Consider the following 23,139-nt stretch of genomic DNA (forward strand, 5'->3'; position numbering starts at 1 on the left):
ATCCCTCCAGCAATTTCTGGGTCTACCCTGGGGTCTCCCATGGATTCACCCAGAAGACCTCCACAAGGAGGCAATATGGAGGCATCCTGGTTGGTTGCCCAAACTACCTCAAATGGCTCCTTTCAAGACCAAGCAACAGTGACTCTACCTCAAGTACCCAGAGGATGTCCAAGCTCCTCATGCTATCTCAAAGGCTTTAGCCCAGACATCCTCCTATGGAATCTCATTTTGACAGCATGAACCTCATTCTTTCGGTCATTACCCAGACTTCATGACCATAGGTGAGGGTTGGAGCGAAGATCGACCATTAAATTGAGAGCTTTGCCTTCCAGCTCAGCTCCCTTTTCACCACGATGGTATGGTACTATATCTGCAATACACTGCACCACTATTCCTGTCAATCTTGCTGTCCATTCTACCCTCGCTCAGGAACAAGACCCCAGAATCTTTAACTCCTACAACTAGAAATACCACCTGGCCCTTAAAGGCCCCACAGGTATGCTACTGCTGTATATTAAAAGTACAGTGGTATGTCAGGAAGAAGGGCTAAGGTGGGGTGACCATATACCCTCAAAATGTATTCAGTTCATCTTTGGATCAGAGTGCAAAGTTTCAAGAAAATCCCTCAGGGTGGTCTTGAGTATTCGTAAGAATGACAGACTACCCAAAAACTTAATACTCTGAAACTGGCAGTTGCTGTTGTGAAGAAATAGACATTGCTTACAGGTGTACAGGACAGATAAATAGAAGGATAGGTGATAACACTTTGTCCACACGGGGTTGCCAGAATCAACACTAGCATAAGTTCCTTGTAGGAACTTTAACAGTACAAAACAGAAATAAATATTAAAAAAATAATTGAAAGCTACACCATAAGAGAAATAAGAAAACTATAAAGAAAAAGATTAAGCATCAGCAAAAGGATTGGTGCAGTATTTCTAGAATATGCTCAATAAAATACGTAAAACACAATAAAAATATTAACTTAACATATTACAGTAGTTAAGAGCAAACTATTAAGCAAGAATGTATTAAAACTTAAAAATTAAAACAACGAAACTGTTTGCCCAAGTACAAAATTACTATCGGTGGGATTTTTCAGTTTATTTTGAAGGGTACACCCGGACCTACTGTGTCTCGTCACCTTTACTTTGCATACACAGATTCGATGTTTAATGGGAAGGGTTTAGGATACATTTTATTTTGGAAGGGAATTCACCGGAAATGATCTGTAAATAATCCTAGTCGGGTTTGTGGTGAGTGTCAGCCTTAACAAAAAGGGAGGACCTTCATTAACTGGAGTTTTTCCTTTGCTACTCGAGACATGTCGTGCAGTCTTCAGCTTCTTTTACGCACGCTGACTGACCACAACAAGCTCGCGGGCACGTTACGTAAGCGCGCAGCCTGGGCAGGCTTTTAAACAGAGGCTGAGGAGCTCCAGCTGGAAACTTTTTACTCTGCTGCTGAAAACCTCTGACACCTTCAACGTGTCTTCGTCCACATTTTATCACTTCAGCGTTAACCACACAGTCATGTCAACGTATAACAACAGCGCGTGCTTCAACGAGGCCAGGCGGGTGGCGATTTTCGGGGGTACGCACGGGAACGAAATGTCAGGCGTGACGCTCGTCAACCTGTGGGTGAAAAACAGCGCCGAGATCCAGAGGAAAGGAGTCGAGACCAAGCCGTTCATCACCAACCCCAAGGCTGTGGAGAAGTGCACGAGATACGTGGACACAGACTTGAACCGAGCCTTCAGCCCGGAAAACCTCAGGTAAACACGAGAGACCCCGGAGTTGTCATGTCCTGTCACCGCGTCCCTGCTTACTGCTGCTGCTGTGATGTTGTTGTTCCTGTCTGCTGTCATACTGATGGACGAAAACATTGTCATGTCACGGACACACATTAGAGGTCCACCATTATCATCGGACTCGATCATTACACGTTATCGATCAGTGTCTGACGTTGTTAGCTTGATTACGAGTCTAATATTGTAGCAACAACAGACATGGTTCGTGCACACCCATAGCTACTGTAAACATTGACCTTGTGTGGATATGTTCGTGTACATTTTGTCCTTATGGCATTTTCTTATGCATGGGATGACTTAATTCAGGAGGCTTGTCTTGGTTAATGGTAGTGCCTTACATTTTTAAGTTCGTGCAAATGTGTATTTATTAACAGTTTTCAGTTTTCTACAGATAAAAAATGACAATATGATGAAATATGACAAATATGGACAATACCATAAGATATTTTGTTGTAGAGCTACTATACTACTATTACTAATAATATTAGTAACAAAAATCATGATGATCATCATTATCATGATGATGATAACCATGATAACGATAGTAATCCAGATATAAAATACAAAGGGCCATGGGGAAAATGGTGTTGCCACTTAGCATGATGTTGCCTATAGAGAGATGGAGAAAATGCATACAACAACGAAACGTGGACTGTTATTATCACAGGTACATAGCGTGTTTACCATCTGCCATGTCCCCCTTTAGCCCCCCACTCATCCCCAACCCCCTCTGGCTCTTCCAATAACAGCAGAGCAGCGTGTCCTCTCTCCTCCTCCTCCTTGACTTGAGCCAGCAGGAGAAAACGTGAAAGAAACGTGACCCAGCTTCAAATGAATTGACTTTTTTTCTGTCTCTCTCTTTCTGAATTGTGCCTTTTCATGTGCACTACAGCGGAAAGTAAAGTCTTACGCAAACGCTGGCTCATGGACTTATTGTGCACGAATACACGGCAACCTATTTACTAATGTGGTTGGATAACAGCAATCCCCTATTCATATTTCATCATAAGAATCCTATAATAATACTTACAGGGTTGTTATGGGATTAATGTATATGGCCCCCAGCTGGGACGTTGTTATACTAATGCACTAATGTAAAATTTATCTGTATGCTTTGTATTTGCCATGTGGGAATGCTGAATTCATACAGTTAAGTGACAACAACTGTGCTTAAGTTTAGAATTCTCATTGTGTAGCAGTTGCAGTTTTTTAAATAACACTATGGACTAAAAGAGGAGCCCAGTCCAGATTGACCTAGAAAAGACTAAAAACCAAAACAGATAAGAGCAGTAGAGCTCCTGCTCCTTAGACATGAAAACATAAGCTCTCATTAAGCAACTGCTATGATTACAATGGCTGTTTTGCCCAAAGTTTAATTTAATATAATTACAATTTTACATATAAATATTTTTTGTTCTGTTAAAATCATCCCATGAAGATACCAATCTGCATGACTGCAGAAGGCCTGACAGTTATGTTACACCCCATGAACAAAGGTGATAGTCTTCCAAGGGGGTGGGCAGGATTTAAGTAAGGTCCAACTTAGATACAGTGCCTGTGGGAGACTGGCAAAGAGAAAGCCACTGTTGAAGAAAAATCATATTGAATCTCGATTAGAGCTGGACAAAAGGTATGTGGTGGACTCCATGGTCAAGTGAAAGAATGTTTGGTGGACACCTAACACTGCACATCACCATAAACACACCATCCCCACTGTGAAGCAGGGTAGTGGCGGCAACATGCTGTAGGGATGCTTCTCGGTAGCTGCCCCTGGACAGCTTGTAAAAGAAGAGGGTTAAAATGAATGTGGCAAAATATAGAAAATCCTGGCAGACAATCTTGTTCAATCTGCAAGAGATCTATGGCTTGTGAGAAGATATATTTTCCAGTAAGAAAGTGACCTGAAGCATACAGCAAAAGCTACACAGAAATTATTTAAAGTCAACATCCTTGCTTTTTTTGCTCCTTGGGTGTACTTTTTTTATAGGCATTGTGTATATTAACCTGGAATCTCTTGATAATATATTAAGCATCTCAGTTAGACCTTCCTGGCTAAATAAAGTGCAAATAAATGCATTTTACATTGGATCAGTTTAAACTTTTAAAAGCTTATATTAAACTGTATCGATCAAGTCACTTTCACTTTCTCATTTGAATGATCCTTAAAGATCTTCTTGCCACTCAAGCCCTCTGGCCTCTGTCAAGGCAACATATAAGAAGATTATCGAGAACTTAAATAGACTGACAGCTCAGCTTCCCCTCACATTAACAGTCTCTCAGTTGAAGTTGATTTGTTCACCAGCTTTGGTTCACACGATGCCTTTGCACTGTATTTCCAGGCAAAGGTCCAGACAATGCCGGGCATGTTTTTTTGTTGTAAATGGGGTCAAAAGAGCAGTAGACAGGACAGTAAATGTACTGCGTTACAGTAGCTCTGAGAATGTCCCGGGCTCAGGGTTATTTTGAGGTGCTTCAGAAGAGCTGAAAGAAAAAGAAAGTGGAAGCTGTCATTCTCGGTTTAAACTGCGTAATTTCAGTTTGAAAGTTGATTGAATTTATTATCACAAAACCAGGCTGACAGAGCCTATTCTAGCTTATACATTTTGAATTCACAGTATTCAAATAGCAGCTGTTTCCAAGACATCAAGCCCAGGAGCTCAAATGCTGTAATAATGAATACAGGAAATCTCATAAATGGTTACTGTGTCAGTGTTTTATATGTATCATCTACTAAAAGGACAATGAAAAAGCAGAGTGTCATTTGATCATATTTCTCACCAGTATCACTCATTAGCTAACATTTGACTACGCTAATGTAGCATTAAGCAGTTGCTGTTTGATATGGGCACACAATATGATAGCAATAGCCTTTCCTCTATCAAGCTAATGTCAATGTTAGCTAGTTAGCAGTTATTCTTGCTGGCAATAATGTAAACTAGGTTTCCAGCTTTGCAAACTGAGGAAATCTCATAGTCATCATTTTACTTCTTCTGGAATCATCACCAGCTGAAAAGACAATGGGAAGCTAAATGCTGAGTGACAACAATATTTAAAGGTTCATTCAACACAATTCTACACAAACATTCAACAAATAATGTAGCAGTCAAACAGTTCCCAGCGAATGTACTTTTTGATATTGTACCACAATATGATAACAAATAGTTTTTTCCTAGATAATGGGGAATCTTCAAAATGGGCATCATTTCACCACCTCTGGATTTATCCATCCATCCATTTTCTATACCGCTTATCCCTTTCGGGGTCGCGGGGGTGGGGGGGCCGGAGGCTATCCCAGCTGTGATTGGGCGAGAGGCAGGGTACACCCTGGACTGGTTGCCAGTCAATCGCAGGGCTGACATATAGAGACAGACAAGCAGGCACGCTCACACCTACAGCCAATTTTAGAGTTACCAATTAACCTAATGAGCATGTTTTTGGTGGTGGGAGGAAGCCCCTCTGGATTTATCACCAGCTTAAAAGACAATGGGCAGCAATATTTTAAGGTTCATTCAACATAGATAACCAAACACCTGACCAAAGATAATGTAGCATGGTTCCTAGCTAACCCTACTAGAAGTACCTTTAGCTGGTTAACAGTAATGTTAGCTGCTTTGGCTAATTCTGCAACAAATATGAGGATAGCCAACTGAAAAGAAAATTGAAAGTGAATTACAGAGTGACACAGAAATATTTAAATGTTCATACAACATTTTAGATAATCCATCAGTAAACATTTGAAAAAAAAGATAATGTAGCATGCAAACAGTTCCTTACTGTCTGCTCTAAATGCACAATTTGATAGCAAAGATTTAATCCTTAGCTAATGGTATCATTAGCTAAATAACAGTATTAAGGTAGGTAACACTAGATTTTGCCACCTAACAGTTACTTAAGGTAGTTAACATTAATCTTGATATTATCAAAAACTAATAAAGTTTCAACATGTGCTTTTTCTTGAAATATTTTTAAGTTTTATGATTCTTGTAGTTATTTATCACTGTAGTTGCTAAATAATTGATGTATGGATGCAGAATATTTGTTGAGTAGCTGGCCTTATATATCTGCAAACCCCAAACACACAGCAGGTCAATATTATAACATGTTTTGATGTGAAACAAAGGAAAATGTCATTATGGTGAATTGTCACCACAACTGTCCCAACAAGTGAACTCATTTTACAGTAAAAGGTCAGACTTCATTTTTGAATGTGTTCCTGTTACCAAACTACAAAATCTATCTTTGACACAGCAACAAGGAATTTTTGATGCATAGTAGACATTTGACAAACTTAGGCTTTCCATTTTAACCCAGTAACTCTGTTAACGTGTAGCCGTTAAATCTTTCCACTGTGGCTGACGGGTGAAAGTTGTACACAAAGCATGCAGGTTTTTTAATCATTAACTAGCTTTATTGCTTATCGTTCCATCAGCAGGACAGTCTGATAAGCTGTAAATGTGTCAGTCTTTTATTGCTTTCTCATGCTCTGTTTGTGTGTGCTCGTGTGGGTGTGTGTTTTCCTTGCAGTGCCCCAGGAGGAGACGACCTGCCCTATGAGGTTCGGAGAGCCCAGGAGATCAACAGGATGTTTGGACCCAAAGGCAGCCCTGAGGCGTATGACGTCATCTTTGACCTCCACAACACGACGTCCAACATGGGCTGCACTCTGATCCTGGAGAGCTCTAAAGACCACTTCAACCTCCAGATGATGAACTATATCAAGGTGACAGCCTCCCTCCACTGTGTGCAAAGCATCAGGATCAGTGGTTAAATTTAACTCCAGACCCCTGAGAGAAATATTACATAAGTGGGCTTTATGCGCATATTGTACAGTATGTACTTGTGGCCATACCTGAGCTGATACTATACTAGAAAAATAGATACTTGTTTACAATTTTGTTTAAAAAAAAAATCAAATATGATAGGCAAACAGAAAGTGGCAGTGTATCAGAAATTTTTATGTTTTTTATATTTTCTATCACCACGCCCTCTTTTCTCTGGTTGTTAAGGTCAAAGGTCACCAACTCTTTCCATCTTAAGATTCTCTATTATGTTTTACAAGCTACCAGACCAGTGTTTATATCATCACCTAACATTATGACTTAAGTTCAGTTAGTCGTTTCACGTTTGTAATTTTTCAAGCATTTGTTATGGCAGCATAGCATAGCATAGTTTGGCGTCAGGCTCTGACTTCATTACTTTTGTCCAGTTTATCTCAGAATTGAGGAGTGATGAGATAACATCTTAAACCCCCAGTCAGAGCCAACAGGTGGAGGTGGGTTAAAGTGAGAGCGCATTGCTGATCCAGGGAAGAGCAGACAATTGCAGAGCAGAGGTAGAGGCCAGACATGTTGCAGCTTAAATAGACCTGAATTAGGAAGATGTGAGTCATATGATTTGATTAAGATGCATGTCAGGTTTGAATCATTGTGCTGGAAATTACTGACCTGAACTAAATCATGAGTTTCGTCACATTTGTCAACTACCTTTTTTCCATGAGGACGGCTGGACTAAGACTAGGTAAAAATAGTTTTGATGACAAAAAGTCTGACTAAATCAGACTAAAATGAAAATTAGTTTTCATCTGATATTAAAAAAAAAAACCATGATATGAGACAGCACAAGCTGTCAGGCAGGGTAAATCTGTAGCTCTTTAACATATGAGCTGTAGAAAGCAGGGATCCCAGGTTTTGCAGGGTGCATAGAGCTCACTGATATGATTCAGGCAAAGAAAATAAATGTTTGGAGTTAAAGTTTGGTCTAAAATGTAAGGACTTATTATTGACTAAAACTGGTCTAAAATGTTTTTAGTTTTAGTGGTCTAGTGAAAAGTTTTTTTTTTTTTAGATGAAACGCCTGCAAAAGATTGGAACAATGAACGCAAATATGAAAACCTCAGTCCAACCTTTCTCATACTGAAAACCAAAGCAGGGAAGGAAGATTGGTTGATGTTTGACAATGAGCACATCTCTACTTGAAATGTCTCACGGATCGTCCAGTAGATCACATTTTGGTGACCCCCCTTGTTTAGGTCATGCAGCTTCTAGTGATCTCTGTCTTTTGCTGACTTGTACCACTTTAAATCAATAATTTGAATGCAGTGTGCAATATTTTGATACTTCTTACACTATCAAATTTATAATAAACAGAGATTGTTTAGTTTTTTGACAGTCTCTCCAGTGATGTAAAAGTTAAAAAAGAAATTGCTTTTTCTCACTTTGCTTTTAAGTTGACATGCCACACATTTATTATCAAAATCATTTTGGTATCATTTATCAAAAGAGTTTAAAAGAATTTTCAGGGTTTTTCTCAGCTAAAGGTGAGGCTAAGATGATTCCTTTGCACCCATGTCAGACTGCACAGATACAACATTGTATTCAGGGCATTTTGATAACTGAATGTATGAGAGGTGATTGATTAAAGTATGTCCCATAAAACATTTAGATGTTTCCTCTTCAGAATTGCATTTGATACAACATAGGAGCTATTGTGTTATATTACAATTTTTCAAATTATATATTATTGCTCACAGGAGAAGAGTTTTCCTGATTGATACCAGTGAGTGATTTGTTAAAATCTACATTTTAGAAAAAAGATTCTCACACCTAGTTATGATGGTCCTTCTATCTTTTTCATGTTTTCTGTGGGAGAAGGTCAATATTTTACTAAGAGATATCTCTGAAGAGGTTCAGTTAACCTATGTCAATAATATAATCACTAGTTTACCTATAAGTGTTGGGTAAACTCATTTAAAAGATCAACCATCCAGATAACCCAGGGGCCGGTTTTGTCATTATCTGCTCTAAGCCTGTGAAGACACCCTCCTCATTTTTAAGCTTTGAGTAGTAATTCACAGCCTTTAGAAACATGGTACATGCAGTAATTCTAATACTTTGAACAAAAGCAGACTGAAATTTGTTTGTTAGAAAATGACATCTATGAGCTACAGTTTTCCAAACCCTGTAAAGGTACCACTTTAAAGCAATTTGCATGTAGCTTTTGGTTTATGTAAGGCATGGTTTGTGTTAATGTGTTATCAAGTTGCACAAACCTTCATTTCCTTAAATTGCTCATAAACTTGGAGTATGTTAAATACACTGTCTCTCTTATCTACTCAAGATCTTGCTCCTCAACACAAACCATGCAGTCATGCAGCGCAACAGCAGGGAGGGAAAAGAAAGGCCAAAAGCAGCATGCTGTTTGTGACACTAAGCAACAAAGGTTGTGAGAAATGTGATCCAAACTTTTCAAATCACACAACACAACAAAAAGATAAACAGACAGATGGGACCAGTGACACCAGCATATTATCAAACTGTAGCTGATTAATCATTTCTTCTTAGCCCTTTGTTTTGTATAACAGTGGAATACCAGTAATGATCTCAGAGCCTGGTTCAACATTTTCTAGTCTTTTAGCAAAACTGATTTGTAAATCTTTTAGTATTTCCCCTGGTTATGATTCTGCTCAGTCCATGTGTGGAAAAATGTCTCTCATCAATATTTTACTAGGTGAAAATAAAAACTGGATTTTGCTGAATAGAGAAAATAAACAGCACATGTGATGTAAATGTGTCTAAAATTAAGCATTCAGGTGGTTGAGCTCCAAAAGAGGAACTCTGAACTGTTGAGTGCGAACATCTCTGTGGACCTTGTTCAGGTGTTAATTTTGATGTGCAGAATGTATAATTTTTATTTGCTGGACCCATATGAAGTGTAATGAAAATAGAGCTAGTGTTTTTTTTTTGTTTAATCCCTTTGAAAAAACAAGCATCAGATTTTAGCATATCATAAAAAGACTTTTTTTTCCCACATTTTTGCAAAGACATTTGGGTATCTGGAGTATCTGTTGGAGTTTCTGCACAAAATTTAATACAAGCAAACCCAGTCCTTTGTTTGTGGTCTGCCTTTGTCTGACAGCATGAAAACTGAGCGAAGGTACAGAATCTGTACCTTCCTCTCACCTGGTATCTCCTTGCCTAGATCTCCACCCACAGCCATGGACGCCCACATGGGGACAGCTAGAAGGAGCTCATTTGTATTGAAAGAGACGCATCAAAACCAAATAGTCTGAGAAAGGTTGTTTATACAGGGTTAAAAATCTCCTGTAGTGCATGTTGTAATCTGCAGCTGGGATCTTATTTGTGTCTGTTTTGTGTCACAGAAAGCCATCGCTCCGGCCAGCTGTCTCGTTCTGCTGAATGAACATCCTCTTTTAAAATATTCCACTTCACGCTCTGTTGCCAAGCACCCTGTGGGTGAGTCCCTTAAGTCCTGACAAAATGTCTGGGGACTGTTTTTAAGATCTTTCAAAGCCAACTGTATTGATAAAACAGAGAGTAGTTACACTCATATATTTAGATTGTTTGATTGCAGGTCTGGAGGTGGGCCCTCAGCCTCAGGGGGTTCTAAGGAGTAACATCTTCGAAGCCATGAGGATAATACTGAAACACGCCCTGGACTTCATAGAGCTGTTTAATGAAGGTAAGGCAGGCAGACATTCATTCATTAAAAGACAAACTTTAGCATTTGATTTTAAAGCCTGTGAAGAAATAAAACCACAGAAAGGGTGTAATAACTTTTGCTTTGGACACAGAATTCTGCCTCTTTCTGTGCCCCTACATACTTACATCTTTAAACAGAGAGAGACATCTCTTTCCCCTCTTTTGATGGCAAGGGTAGGATGTGACAGGGAGGGGTTTACAGTTCACATGAAGGAAAACATGCAGGAAACGTGTTTGAGCCGCTGAGTGAGTCATAAAAATTGTATCTAAGTGGCATATCAGCATTGGGAACACAGAGCTGAGAACAACAAACCCAAATAGAGTCTGGCTTCAGTGTCTTTTTTAGAAAGTCATTTTCAAGGACTGTTATAGTTAGGAATCCTTAAAATCTGTTATGTCAATGTTTTATACATTGCATATTGTGGCTTTTGATGTTGTGGAGTCAGGCAAATGTCAACGTATGTAGTTGGCCATGCTGCCACAATCATTAGAGGTCTAAATGGCAAAATAAGCTGTTTTTCAGCACAATTTTTAGTTATAATGAATGTTTTTATCACTCAGATATTCTAGAATAAAGACATTAAAAGGAACATTTATAATAAGCAAGCAATCAACTGGCTCACACATTTCTATTCATATAGGTAGGAGGCTCAGGATTCACATAAAAGTACATGTCAAGAATTCTGCACAGGACGGCTACTAGAAATTATGACTCATAATTCATTATGCAACAGAAAAATAAGTTGTTTACTGTCTTCCTGTTTATCATCGTCATCGTGACAGGAAACATTTTGTGACAAAACGCCCATGGGTGTCCATCTGATTCATCCAGATGTACTCTATTCTCTAAATGTATCTGCATCTGGCTCATTCCGCCTCCGCTCTGCTCGTTCTCTCCCCTGGGGAACGGAAACATGTTTGGAAAGTTTAGGTGTAAGATGGTCTGTTCTTCCTCCTTTTACGTAAACTGGTGTTTGTTGCCAACTGTGAGGTAGAGTCTGCTAGTTTCCCTGACTGCTCTGCAGCTGAATGGGCTTCTTGTTGGCTGTAGGTCCGTTTCCATGTTGTGAGAGTCCGGCTGCCAACGGTGTGGTAATCTTCTGTCAGGGGGCCTCCGTGGTGTGGATGAATGCTCAGGCATGGTGATGAATCGGTGTTCCTGCGCTTTGAAGCAGAGAAGCAGGAAGAAACAAGTTTGTTCAGCCATAAGGGATTAAACAGTTGGTAGAGTTCAAAATGTCTTACTCCAAAGAATAACAAAAGATTCAGTGAGAAAACCTCAGTAGTGTGTAGTGAACATTTGTTCTTGTTCTCTGTGCAGCCTTTGCATAACAGTACAGCTCGCTGGTTTTACTCTTTGGCAATTAAACAGTTTATTTAAGCATCTACTTATTCATTGTAAAAACCAGCACTTCCTGTTTGTTCCAGAAACTGAATACGGCCCTTTTGGCACATGATGGCACCTTCCAGTTTAACCAAAGTGAATCAAGTTACATAACATCAAGTAGCTCCAAGTTACTTTGTTTGAATCAGCTTGCAAGACTTCAAAAGCTATTCAGCATGATAGCTGATTGGGCACAAATATACACTGGTGAGTAAAGTTAGACAGTACTGTTGTGTTAGTTTGTAAACAAACATTTTGATAAGAAAAATTCTTGATGTATTTTTTATGACTTAATTGCTGACCATCTGCATGGTTGAGTAGTGAGGCTCAGTTACAATTACAATATTTCTTTACCAAGTGATTATCTTTTCACAAGTGTCTTGTTTTTATTTCAAACACACAAACACTATGTCTTTAAACAAAGGTCAAATCTCTGGACTGCAAGGGTTTGTTCCTCCGTGTATAAAATGGTGCATCTATTTACATGGTCTTCCACTGACCAGCAGTATTCTTTGGTATATACAGAGTCTTTTCTAGTCTGTTTTGCTTTCTTACATGATTCCTCTTACATCAGTGCAAAAATGAGTGACATGAGGTTATTCTTAGCTGAGATCTCTTCAGTCAAGGAACTGATCATTTTCTGCTGAGAAGTACCACCCCTTTTCCCCTCTGACTGAATCGCCATGGGTGTTTGTTATATTTTCTCTTCTTATAGTATTTTGATGAGAGTGGTTTTCCTGCAAATTAAAAGATAGAGGAAATGTTTAGAGCATTTTTATTTGAGATATCAGAATGCTTCTTTTCTTTCTTTCCATTTTCTCACCTCATTGTTTAAAATTATGGGCCAGATCTACAAAGCAGTGGCTACCATCCCTTTTTTCCTTTTAGCCCCCATTACTTGTATATTAGAGGGGCAGAGGCCCCTCAGGACCCACACAAACACAAGGTGACACATAGATGTCAGAAATTAACATAAAATTTCATGGTTGTTATTTTTCAAACCGAAACAAAATAGTGCCACACATACGCTTCCTTACCTAGAGACCTTTACACTAACTACTTTAAGTTTTTTATCATGATTTTAGTTAGTATAAGTTAATCTCATTTTGACAGAGTGTCTCGCCCCCAAGGGGGTCCTGGACCCCAGGTTGTGAACTAATGCACTTAAGAACTACTTATTATAAGAACAATCCTGAATGTTCAAATTAATTAGTTAATAAGATGTGGATGAAAAAACAGTCTCACGGAGAATGACTTCTCTCAGCTATAACTGACCGATGACCGACTTCCAAACATTAGTCAGTCTGCTAATAATTGCTTTTTGTAATACTGTAACAATAGCAGTGGCACCATTGTGTTGTCACTGTGCTTTTTTCATGGTGGAGTCATCTTTGATCCATGTGCATTTATCATTGATTCGCCACATAGCTGTTGGCACTAGAGGTACATATCCAATCAGCTGCTGAACTTTCTGGGCATGTTGGCATCGACATATTATTAGCGCAAATTCTTTTCCATATGAGGAGCTAAAACAGGACAAATAGGGAGTGCTGGAGTGCATATACAGTTTCAAGAAAAAGTATTTAAATCCTTTGGGATTTCTTGGATTTCTGCATAAATTGGTAAAAAGACACAACAATAGACAAACACAGTCTCCTTAAACTAATACCACACAAAAAATGATATGTTTTTATTTCATGTTTTTATTGATGCAACAGGACAATGACCCAAAGCACAGAAGTAAATCAACAACAGAATGGCTTCAACAGAAGAAAATATGCCTTCTGGAGTGACCCAGTCAGAATCCTGACCTCAACCTGATTGAGATGCTGTGGCATGACATCAAGAGAGTGATTCACACCAGACATCCCAATAATATTACTGCACTAAAACAGTTTTGTAAAGAGGAATGGTCCTAAATTCCTCCTGACCGTTGTGCAGGTCTGATATGCAACTACAGGAAATGTTTGGTTGACGTTATTGCTGCCAAAGGAGGGTCAACCAGTCATTAGCCTAGGGGTTCACATACTTTTTCCACCCTGCACTGTAAATGTTTACATGGTTTGCTCAATAAAAACATGAAAAAATATCATTTTTTGTGCAGTCTTAGTTTAAGCAGACTGTGTTTGTCTATTGTTGTGACTTAGATAAAGATCAGAACACATTTTATGACCAATTTATGCAGAAATCCAAGAAATCCCAAAGGGTTCATGCATAGAAAGTTTTGCAGCTTAATCATTACCCTTAACTGGGTTGCTTACACAGAGAAATCAACTAAATATGAATTCCTGAAAAGTGCTAGTGCTGTCACATTAACTCACCAGACATCAGTGAGTCATTTTGTACATACACTGCAAATCCTGGTGCTATCAGTGCATGCAATGTATTTTTTGTGAACCTGGTCCAATGAGTCTAAACTTGATTTTTTTCAGCCTTCTCAATGACTTACTGATCAAAGTATTTTCCGGTGCCTTTACCATTTTTATATGTTGTTGTTTGTGTTGTGTAGGTATGGAGTTTCCACCCTGTACAGTAGAAGTTTTCCGGGTGTTGGAGCGTGTGGACTATCCCAGAGATGCCAATGGAAACATCATTGCCATGGTTCACCCAAATCTGCAGGTAAAAACAACTCAAGTTTCACACACTAGCTCATAAATATTTGCCCTTTTGAGCCTGTAAATATTGGTTACTATGAAAGAGGAAATGAGAAATTCTCTGGTTCATGTTAGGATAAATAACTGGAGTTTAATCAGCATACTCAGGTTACGTTCTCTGTGCTTGTTGCTTGTTGTTGTTCCAGGACTGTGACTGGGAACCGCTGAACCCTGGTGACCCTATGTTCCAAACATTTGATGGAAAGACCATCCACTACCAGGGCCCAGGCACCGTCTATCCAACTTTTATTAATGAGGCAGCCTATTATGAAAAACAACAGGCGTTTGTAACCACCAGGAGAGAAACTCTGGTAGCCAGTGCCATCAGAAAAGCATGAAAAATGCTCTGTGAGGCTAACAAGGATTGGGATTTCACAGTTTCTTTTTTAGCCTCCACATGAAAATCTGTATAGTTTTTGCACTTTGTTCTGTTAGAAAAAGACAGACTTTTCCTCACATAATGACTAGAAACCATCTTTTTCACACTGATTTAGTTTTCTATGCGTTTACTATCAGAAAATGTATTAACTATGCAAAAAGCATTTGCAAAGAGTCACTGTGAGAGTCTTTGATTGAAGACTTGTACATTGCTGTGGTATTTATGATATTGCTGTTATTTTAAGATTACATTTACATAAAATCCTTTACATTTATGATAGCAAAAGAAAGGACTAGTAAGTAATGGCTAACGAGTAAATATTCACACTCCTCTTACTGCTCAGGACGGCCATGGGGATCAAATCCTGCAACATTTTGACCCAAAACTCTTCTTGTTTGTCTTCTTAATATTTCTTTGTGACATCTTTGGCAGGGTGTTTGTGGCCTTTTTTAATTCTACCTACCTGTAACTCCTGTGGTTGCATCTGTGGTGCTGTCCTATTGTTGCCTTACTTGAGATTTCACAGAAAATTGCACAACTAAATTTGGAGGGAAAATTTGTAGATTATACGTGTCTGATTTTAAGATATTATTTTGATAAGAAATGCTAAATGTTGTGTTCCTCTAAACTCATGGGATGCAGGTGAAAAACATGTTTTATAATAATATATCTGTGTGTCTATTTTGATATACTTGTACTGTACATTTGATTTTAAGTGATGTATAAACCTCGTTAAATCATGGGAAGCAGATTTACTTTCTAATATTTGTAGGTCTTTCTCGTCTATGAGTGTATTCACTGTGAACTTGAACTTGTTCATTTTTCATTCAGCAATATTTTTGGTAGCACCATTTATATGATTCGTACTGTTAACTGTCCTGTGGAAATCATCAAATCAATAAATCTTGTACTGTGCTTGACTGGGCTTGATTTTTGCCACTAGTGTTGCTCAGACTTTTCACATTATGCATGTAAGCTGCTTCTACAGTCACTAGAGGGCGGCATGTAACACAGACTGAAGTCTGCATGATGCACCTTGTTGCAAAATATAAGTACTGGGACCTCTCTCAAATTAATAAACCCATTTTTATTATCACTATAATGATTAGACAAAGCAATAGCATGTTTCCAGGTCAAGGTCCAAGATTTTCATTCTATGTAACATGCATTCAGTGAAGTAAAACTGCATTAGTCAGGCCCAGTGTGCTAAAGAACCACTGGGGAGAGAGGGCACCAAGTCCTCTGTTATCATTAGTTATATATTTGTTGGTCTAAGCATAGTGACACAGGTTGAAATAAACCTACTATTAACAGATTTTTAATTAGTTACAATTTCAACTCTGTTGATCTCCTAAGCTTGCATGAGATGCAAAAATATTAGTGCAGGATCACTTTTTATAATGACAAAATGTTGTAGGTGAATTCTAGGGAATGCAAGGGATCCTGAGTTTTATGATCTTGTTCACCTTGAGAAAAATCCTCACAGAAGCTGTTGCATACATCCCACCTCAATGAACTTTTAATGTTTGAATTTGTGTCTGGCAGATAGGGATTTCAATAATGTAATTTTGATGTGATACAACTTTAATTCCAAAATAACTGTGAGGGAACTGTCAAATGTGAATTTAAACAGTGTACAGTGATTTGTTAATCCTTTTAAACCTATCTTCAGTAGAGTACAGTATGGAGACAAGATACTTATACACTCCTAAAGAGATCAGCCATTACCAATGGATCATGGTTTGAGGTTCACCACTTTGAGAAAGACTGAATGAACAAACAGTCCAACAGTTTATGAAAGTGTTCTTCAACATGCAGATGCAGGGATTTAGAGATTTCACCATCTAGAGTCCAAAATATCATCAGAAGAGTCAGAGAATCTGAGAAATGTCAGCATGCAAGGGGCAAGGCTGAAAACTAACATTGAAACAGCACAAAGTTCAAAAGCCAGCATCTGTGATGATGAAGGGTGTATTAGTGCCCATGACATGGGTAACATGCACATCTGTGATATTAAATTAATACAGAAAGGCACAGACAGATTTTGGAGCAACATATGCTCCATCCAGACAGCATCTTTTTCACGGACATTCCTGCTTATTTCAACAATCCAATGCAGCGCCACATTCTCCATAAGTTACAACAGCATGGCTTTGCAGTAAAAGAGTGCAGGTTCTCGACTGCCCTGCATGCAGTGCTGTCTCCCATTGAAAATGTATGATACAAAGTAAGGCACTAAGGAAAGTCAGTGAAATCATTTTGAACAGTTCAGCATTAATGTAATTCAATCCTCATCAAAACTCATTTAAATATATATTTCCAACCAAGCCCTGATCACAACACTGACCTAAATCACTAACACCATTTTTATGCCTTTACTAATATATATTTTGAGACTACACCACCTACATTATGTTTAAGATAACATAAACAGTATTTATAGCAGGAACAGGTGTATTTACAGTGACTCATCTTTTTCAAGCTGGACGATAAATGCTACAATTACAGTGTTACTGCAGGCTGTTGTTTAGCCTCTTATTTGCAGCATGAAATTTGTTGAGGGGTTACACTGGATGTAAATGGCACATAGGACATCTGGAAGTAAACACTGAAGTAGGTCAAGAGGTGTGGCAGACATTTATGTAACTATGCTGGATAATGCAGCTATAGTACTGTATAGTATGGGAGTTTTTTTTAGCCCTTTAATTCATCTTTGATTGATGCACTGTTAGCTTGAACTGAAGCACTTTAGGAATGACTTTAAAGAATGCTGTTCTGCCAGCTACATCTGTGTACATGTGTCTGCCTTTTCTCAAGTCATGCCATTATCTTTGGATTGAACAGGTCACTGAGAAATGATACAGATGCAGGGTTGGCCATCACCATGCCAGATTTCAAACTATAATTGTCTATTTGCATTTTCAGATGTAGAAGTCATGTCAAAATTGACTATGTGGACTGTGTTGCATCAGGTCTGGGCTGCACAGTAGTGCAGGGGTTAGAGCTATCACCTCACAGCTAAAAGGTTCCCAAAGACATGCTTATTTGTGGGTGTGAACATGAGAAAGCCTGGTTGTTTGTTTCTATATGTTAGTCCTGTGATTGACTGGCAAGGTGTACCCCGGCTCTTGGAAATGACAGCTGGTATCGCCTCCAGCCCTCTGTGAACCTTACAGGCTGTATGGATAATGGATGGGTAGAGTATCTGGCTCCTAACAGCTTTCTTTGCATTTCAACATTACTTGTGATAGAGCTCTGATTGTGACCTAGAACTTAGACTATATGATTTTTTTGTCCATTATGATGGTCACTGTATCAGATTAGGCGATCACAGGTCAAACATTTGTGCTGTGAATTAATCCAGCAGAAATGACAGATTTACATGCCACTCATCAAGACTGATGTGATGATGTTATATGAAGGAGGGGCTGGGATAGATGAAACTCAGAAAGAAGACTGTTGAAAAAATACTGTATTTACTGTTTTTTACCTGTTTGTGTATTCGAATGTTATGATGGATGATATGATGTGAGAACACTTCCATTTCTGTTTTATTGCAAGAATCTTTGAAAAACTCATTTTGAATTGATTATCATGTTCAATAAATGGGCTTCAATCTAGTTGAAGACACGGGTTTCCCACCACAACTCATCTAAAATTCACTAACAACATGTTTTCTGCTTTTGATTCTGGAAAAAGGGGGTGGGTAACAGGAATAGCAAACTGTGGAGTGTCATTTGGTGATTCCAGACTTTGCTGATGATGCTGTGATCCTTGCAGACACTGTAGATTTTCTAACAGGGGGCTCTTAACTTGCCGAGTGAGGAGGCTGAAAGGTTGGCAATTCATGTCTCCTGGGCCTAAATAAAGATCTATGCCTTTGATGCTGCCATTGAAGTGTGCCTGTGAATAGTGAGTGTGGAAGTCGGAGAGCTTTTCACCTACCTTGGCAGTGAAACCCATCAATCCACTAACAGCGAGGCTGAGATCAACTGTAGACTGAATAGTGCATGGAGCAATGGGCTAACTATAAGGCGGTGTGGCACTCCTGAGCATACACACCAAGGCCAGAGTCTTTCAGTCCTTAGCCCCCGCCAGTCTTACTATACTCTTGTGAGGCCTGGTCTTTGACTAATGGTCAGAGGCACCAGCTGGACTCCTTTGTGACAACTTCTCTTTAGTGTGTTGTTGTGTATCGTCAATAAAACCATGCGTCTAATGCTGAGTGCTCAGGAAAGCAGGGATGGGAGGGTCAGGTGCTGGAAAGTGGGGCGGCAGATGTGCTTGTACAGGCACCTGGCCTGATCCAGATTACCAGATGCTGGATGCCCAGGGCATGGTGGGCTGGTCCAGACGTTGCGGGTGGCTACCTGCGTTGTTGAGGGGCCAGATGAGAGGGTACCAGGAGAAATGGGACATGGGCCTGGTGCAGGCCTGGATGATGGTCATCAGTGGGCCAGAGCAGTACAGGACCAAGGTTGACATGGCATTGCTGAGCCAGCATATACTCCCATACCTAACCTGACCAGGCAGATCATAGGTGCAATTTTTATTGAGTTTACCAAGGCATTTGGTTTGGTAAATCACTATCCTTGATAAACTCCACATAATGGGTCTAGATAAAAATGCTTACCTTCGTTGCAGACATCAGACCATATTGTTTTCATTGACCTTTGGCTCAGTTTAAACTTTACAAAGCTGATGGATTGGTCAGATTCCATGTCTGTCGTTATCCATCTTGCAACGCTCTAATGGATCGGACAAACCATCATCGTTTGAGGAGAACTAAGTAGTAGCTATGGGCAAAGTTTAGCTGTACTGCAAGCTGGTAAACAATGGAGACTGCTGTAGCAGTAAGCTTGGATGTAACTATTGTATAATGGTAGTTTTTATCAGAACTAGACCATATATTGTTTTTACAAGAAGAGCAAAGAACTGAAAGTTCTTCTTAGCTGAAAATATGTTTCTGCTCTTCTCCTGACCTGCTCTTCAGCGTGAGTTTATTTCACTCCTGAGCTGAGCATACACATTTCATATGCTTCATCACTCTGCTTGGCCCATAATGGATGAGATGAACAAAACGTTTATCCAGTCACTCTCCACTTTTTTTTGAAATGGTTCTGCGCTTACACAACACTTTCATTGAACAATCACCCAAATGTGTGAGAGATACATCCTGTACAATAGCTAAGTGAACTGGATATCTGATTAGGTCCAGTCCAGTCAGGTCAGGATGGCTAAAACAGGAGTTCCACAAGGCTTTATCTTAGGACAACTATTTTTTTCATTTAACAGTCTTCCACAAATATGTTCAAATCGTCATGTTCATTCTATCCTGGCAAAAATCTCATTTACCAAGCATTAACTTTATCCTAAACTGATTTTACAAAAAGCTTGTGCTGAATAAGAAGGAATTCTATCAAATATGTATTACACTGTTTTTAATTCTAATGACGGATCTCCCATTGATTTGACTCAACATCATCTAAACAAAAGATTGTGGAAACAGTACTCTAGCTTTGACAGGAAATCTGCCATTTTGAATAAGAGAGTCCAAATGTGTGTTTTTAGCCTATTTCCAGGGGTCCTAGAAGTATTAACTTGTATGTGGGTGTTTTTCCAATTAATCTAAGTTTCAGGAGATAGCTAAAAGACATGTGAACGATGAAAAGTTTTGCAGCTTTTGTACAAAACTCAAAAGGCGTGGCCATGGCGAGTCCCTAAATTTGCATATTTTTCAGGAAACAGAAAGTTGAGTATAACTTAACTGTGCATGGTCCAATCCAAGTGAAATTTTGCATGCAACCTCTATTTATTCAAGAAAAAATCACAAAACTTGAAACATTAATAGTTATACCAGTCATACGATAAAAATTGAATAAATACACATTTTAGAAAATGTCATGACCTTGAAAGCAATTCTGTAAAAACAGGTTTGACAGGTTTTCATGCTACTTAATAATATAACTAACTTTCATATAACTACACAGCAAAATCACCAGTGTTACATCAACACTGAGAGAGTTCAATCTAACACTAGAGAAGTGTTCATATGTGTCCACTCTTTTGAGTGTTAATTTAACACTTTTAAAGTGTTCCTTTTTTACTCTGTACCAGTGTTACTCCAACACTGTCTGGTGTTAAAAATTAACACTAAGGAGTGTATTACAATTAATTTCAGCAGGTGTAAAATACTGTGGATAGCAACTGCTCCTCTTCCACCAACCTGATAATAACAAGAAACAAGACATGTAAGTTCCACCAAATGGGTATTGGTAATCAGACACACTTGACAATATTGACTGCCACCTCACATTGAGAGGTATTCAACAGCAATCAGAGAGTTATGAGGCAGACTCAAAGACAAGACTTGTCCTGAAATGACAATCTGCCCTCACTCCACAGTTATAATTAAGCTGTCACCACAGCCAAGACTTGACCTACCTGTAAAAGTGTTTATGCATCAAAAACTTAGGAACTCAAGATAATTCAAGAAACACGTGCAAGTGAATCCCAGCAGTGACCCTTGTACAACAGGCAACATCTAAACACAGCTAATCATCTAAATACATCTAAAAACATCTGAACCCAGCTTAACACTGAACTGAGGCATGATGGGGAAAACTCTGCCCCTCAGATTTGAAATTGCAGTAGGTGGAGCTTGGATCAACTGACTCCCTACAGTGTTGGAATAACACTGGTTGATTTAACACTGTCAAATAACTACAACACTGAAGACTATTTACTCTGAATGGAGTTAAAATAACACTTTGAGTGTTAAAATCAACACTGAAATGTTTAACACTGAGAATTCAACACTCCAGTTTTTGCTGTGTACCACTGACTATACTTTAAAATCAAGCAAGCAGAACACATTTATGTATTGTAATCACAATGACATATCCTAATATTGTCCAGTATAATCACAATTACTTATTATTGCCAAATCATGCAGATCCAGTCCATCAGGACCAAAACCTCAAAAAACAGAAAATTAGTACTAATTGTACTGAAGCTTTACTGTGTATTTATTTCTTAGATATCCGGACAATAACTGACCACAAATCTGCACGTCTGTATAGTGCCTTCATTGCACTTTGTATGGATTTATTTGTGCCTTAATTCTGAGCCACCAATGAGAAACTTTGAGCATGGAAAAATATATTGTGCAAGCACACAAATCGTATATTCAGACAAAATTTTAACTCGATTAAAGAAAAACTTCTGATTGAGCAAACAAGAATCAATTCTGTTCTCAGTTTCATTCTATGCTCTCTCACAAACTCTTCCTGTCTCAAATCTGCCCAAGTTTTACACAGCGTTACAAATATGCCACAAAGTCAACCTATCAGAAAACTTATGGGGTGTGAACTCTGATTGGCTGCTTCTGCTCCAGTTAGATTGCAGCATCCTGGAAGTTTGTCCTGGCTGCTAAATACAGCGTGTCCTCTCAGCAAGACAAAATGTGACACCACAGCCACGTGAAAATAGCTTCTGCTTTGGTCTTCGAAGACATGCTGTAGTTAGCAGCTAGATAGCTAGGATCGTAATGTTCATAATATTACAAAAATTGTTGTTCCCTGTCTGCTCTTCTTCGTTGGTTCAACACATCTCTGCACAACAGTGTGCTCACACAATTTTACTTTCTGCACTTAAAGTTTCCCATTGCTCACACAGAATTGAGGCGCAAATTGGCTGCATTCCTTTGTGCAAACATTTTGCATTACATGTATTTAATTTAATATTCCTACCAACATTTTTCTATTAACTTATCTAAGTTCAATGTCATCAGAAGTACTGCTTTTGTATAGATTGTTGCTATTTTTATTTTTCAGTGCCCAGTCTTTTGCTCCAAACTAAAAAGTCAAATTCTTCTTATGTGGAAAATATACTTGGTAATACAGTTTTAATACATTTCTGGTATTGTGGCAGCTGTTTCCTTGATTCATTGCAAATCTTTGGATTCAGCCTATTTAAATATGGATTAAAATGTGTAAACCTACTCTGAGAATTCTGCTCCGACAGGAAGTCGAACTCAGTGGATGGGCTCTACAAGTGTTTTATGAACATCACTGGCAACGGTTGCAGTTATCTGAACTGAGCCATCACAGCAAGAATCAGACTGTCTGATGATGCTGACTTCTGACAAATTGCAAACAGCTGGTCTCAGGATGCTGCAAACAGATAATTGTGAAAAAATAAAGGAAGTTGGGAAAGGCTATAAAGGCTAACAAAGAATCATCTAAAGTAGAAAATATGTCAGCTCAACACTCCTGTCCCCTCCATCAGCTGTTCACGTAGGCAGGACCTTGGGTGTTATACCCACCAGAACATGAGAAATTCAAAGCAAAAAACAATGAATGTGCAGTACTGTCCCTCTAGCAGAGATAGATTATTGCACAGTTGCTTAAAAA

At 38.8% G+C, this 23,139-nt stretch overlaps 1 protein-coding gene across 1 annotated transcript; it reads left to right on the forward strand.

Annotated features, from left to right (window-relative positions):
• The first annotated feature begins 1,232 nt into the window (after positions 1-1,232).
• aspa (aspartoacylase) lies at positions 1,233-15,645 on the forward strand. Its single transcript, XM_041802198.1, has 6 exons — positions 1,233-1,774; positions 6,335-6,530; positions 9,969-10,062; positions 10,181-10,288; positions 14,202-14,311; positions 14,493-15,645. Exons 1-6 carry the CDS (start codon positions 1,533-1,535, stop codon positions 14,682-14,684), a joined length of 942 nt encoding a protein of 313 aa, XP_041658132.1. The 5' UTR covers positions 1,233-1,532; the 3' UTR covers positions 14,685-15,645.
• Positions 15,646-23,139: the final 7,494 nt, after the last annotated feature.

Source organism: Cheilinus undulatus, linkage group 12, assembly GCF_018320785.1.
Source record: "Cheilinus undulatus linkage group 12, ASM1832078v1, whole genome shotgun sequence".
Lineage (NCBI taxonomy): Eukaryota > Metazoa > Chordata > Actinopteri > Labriformes > Labridae > Cheilinus > Cheilinus undulatus.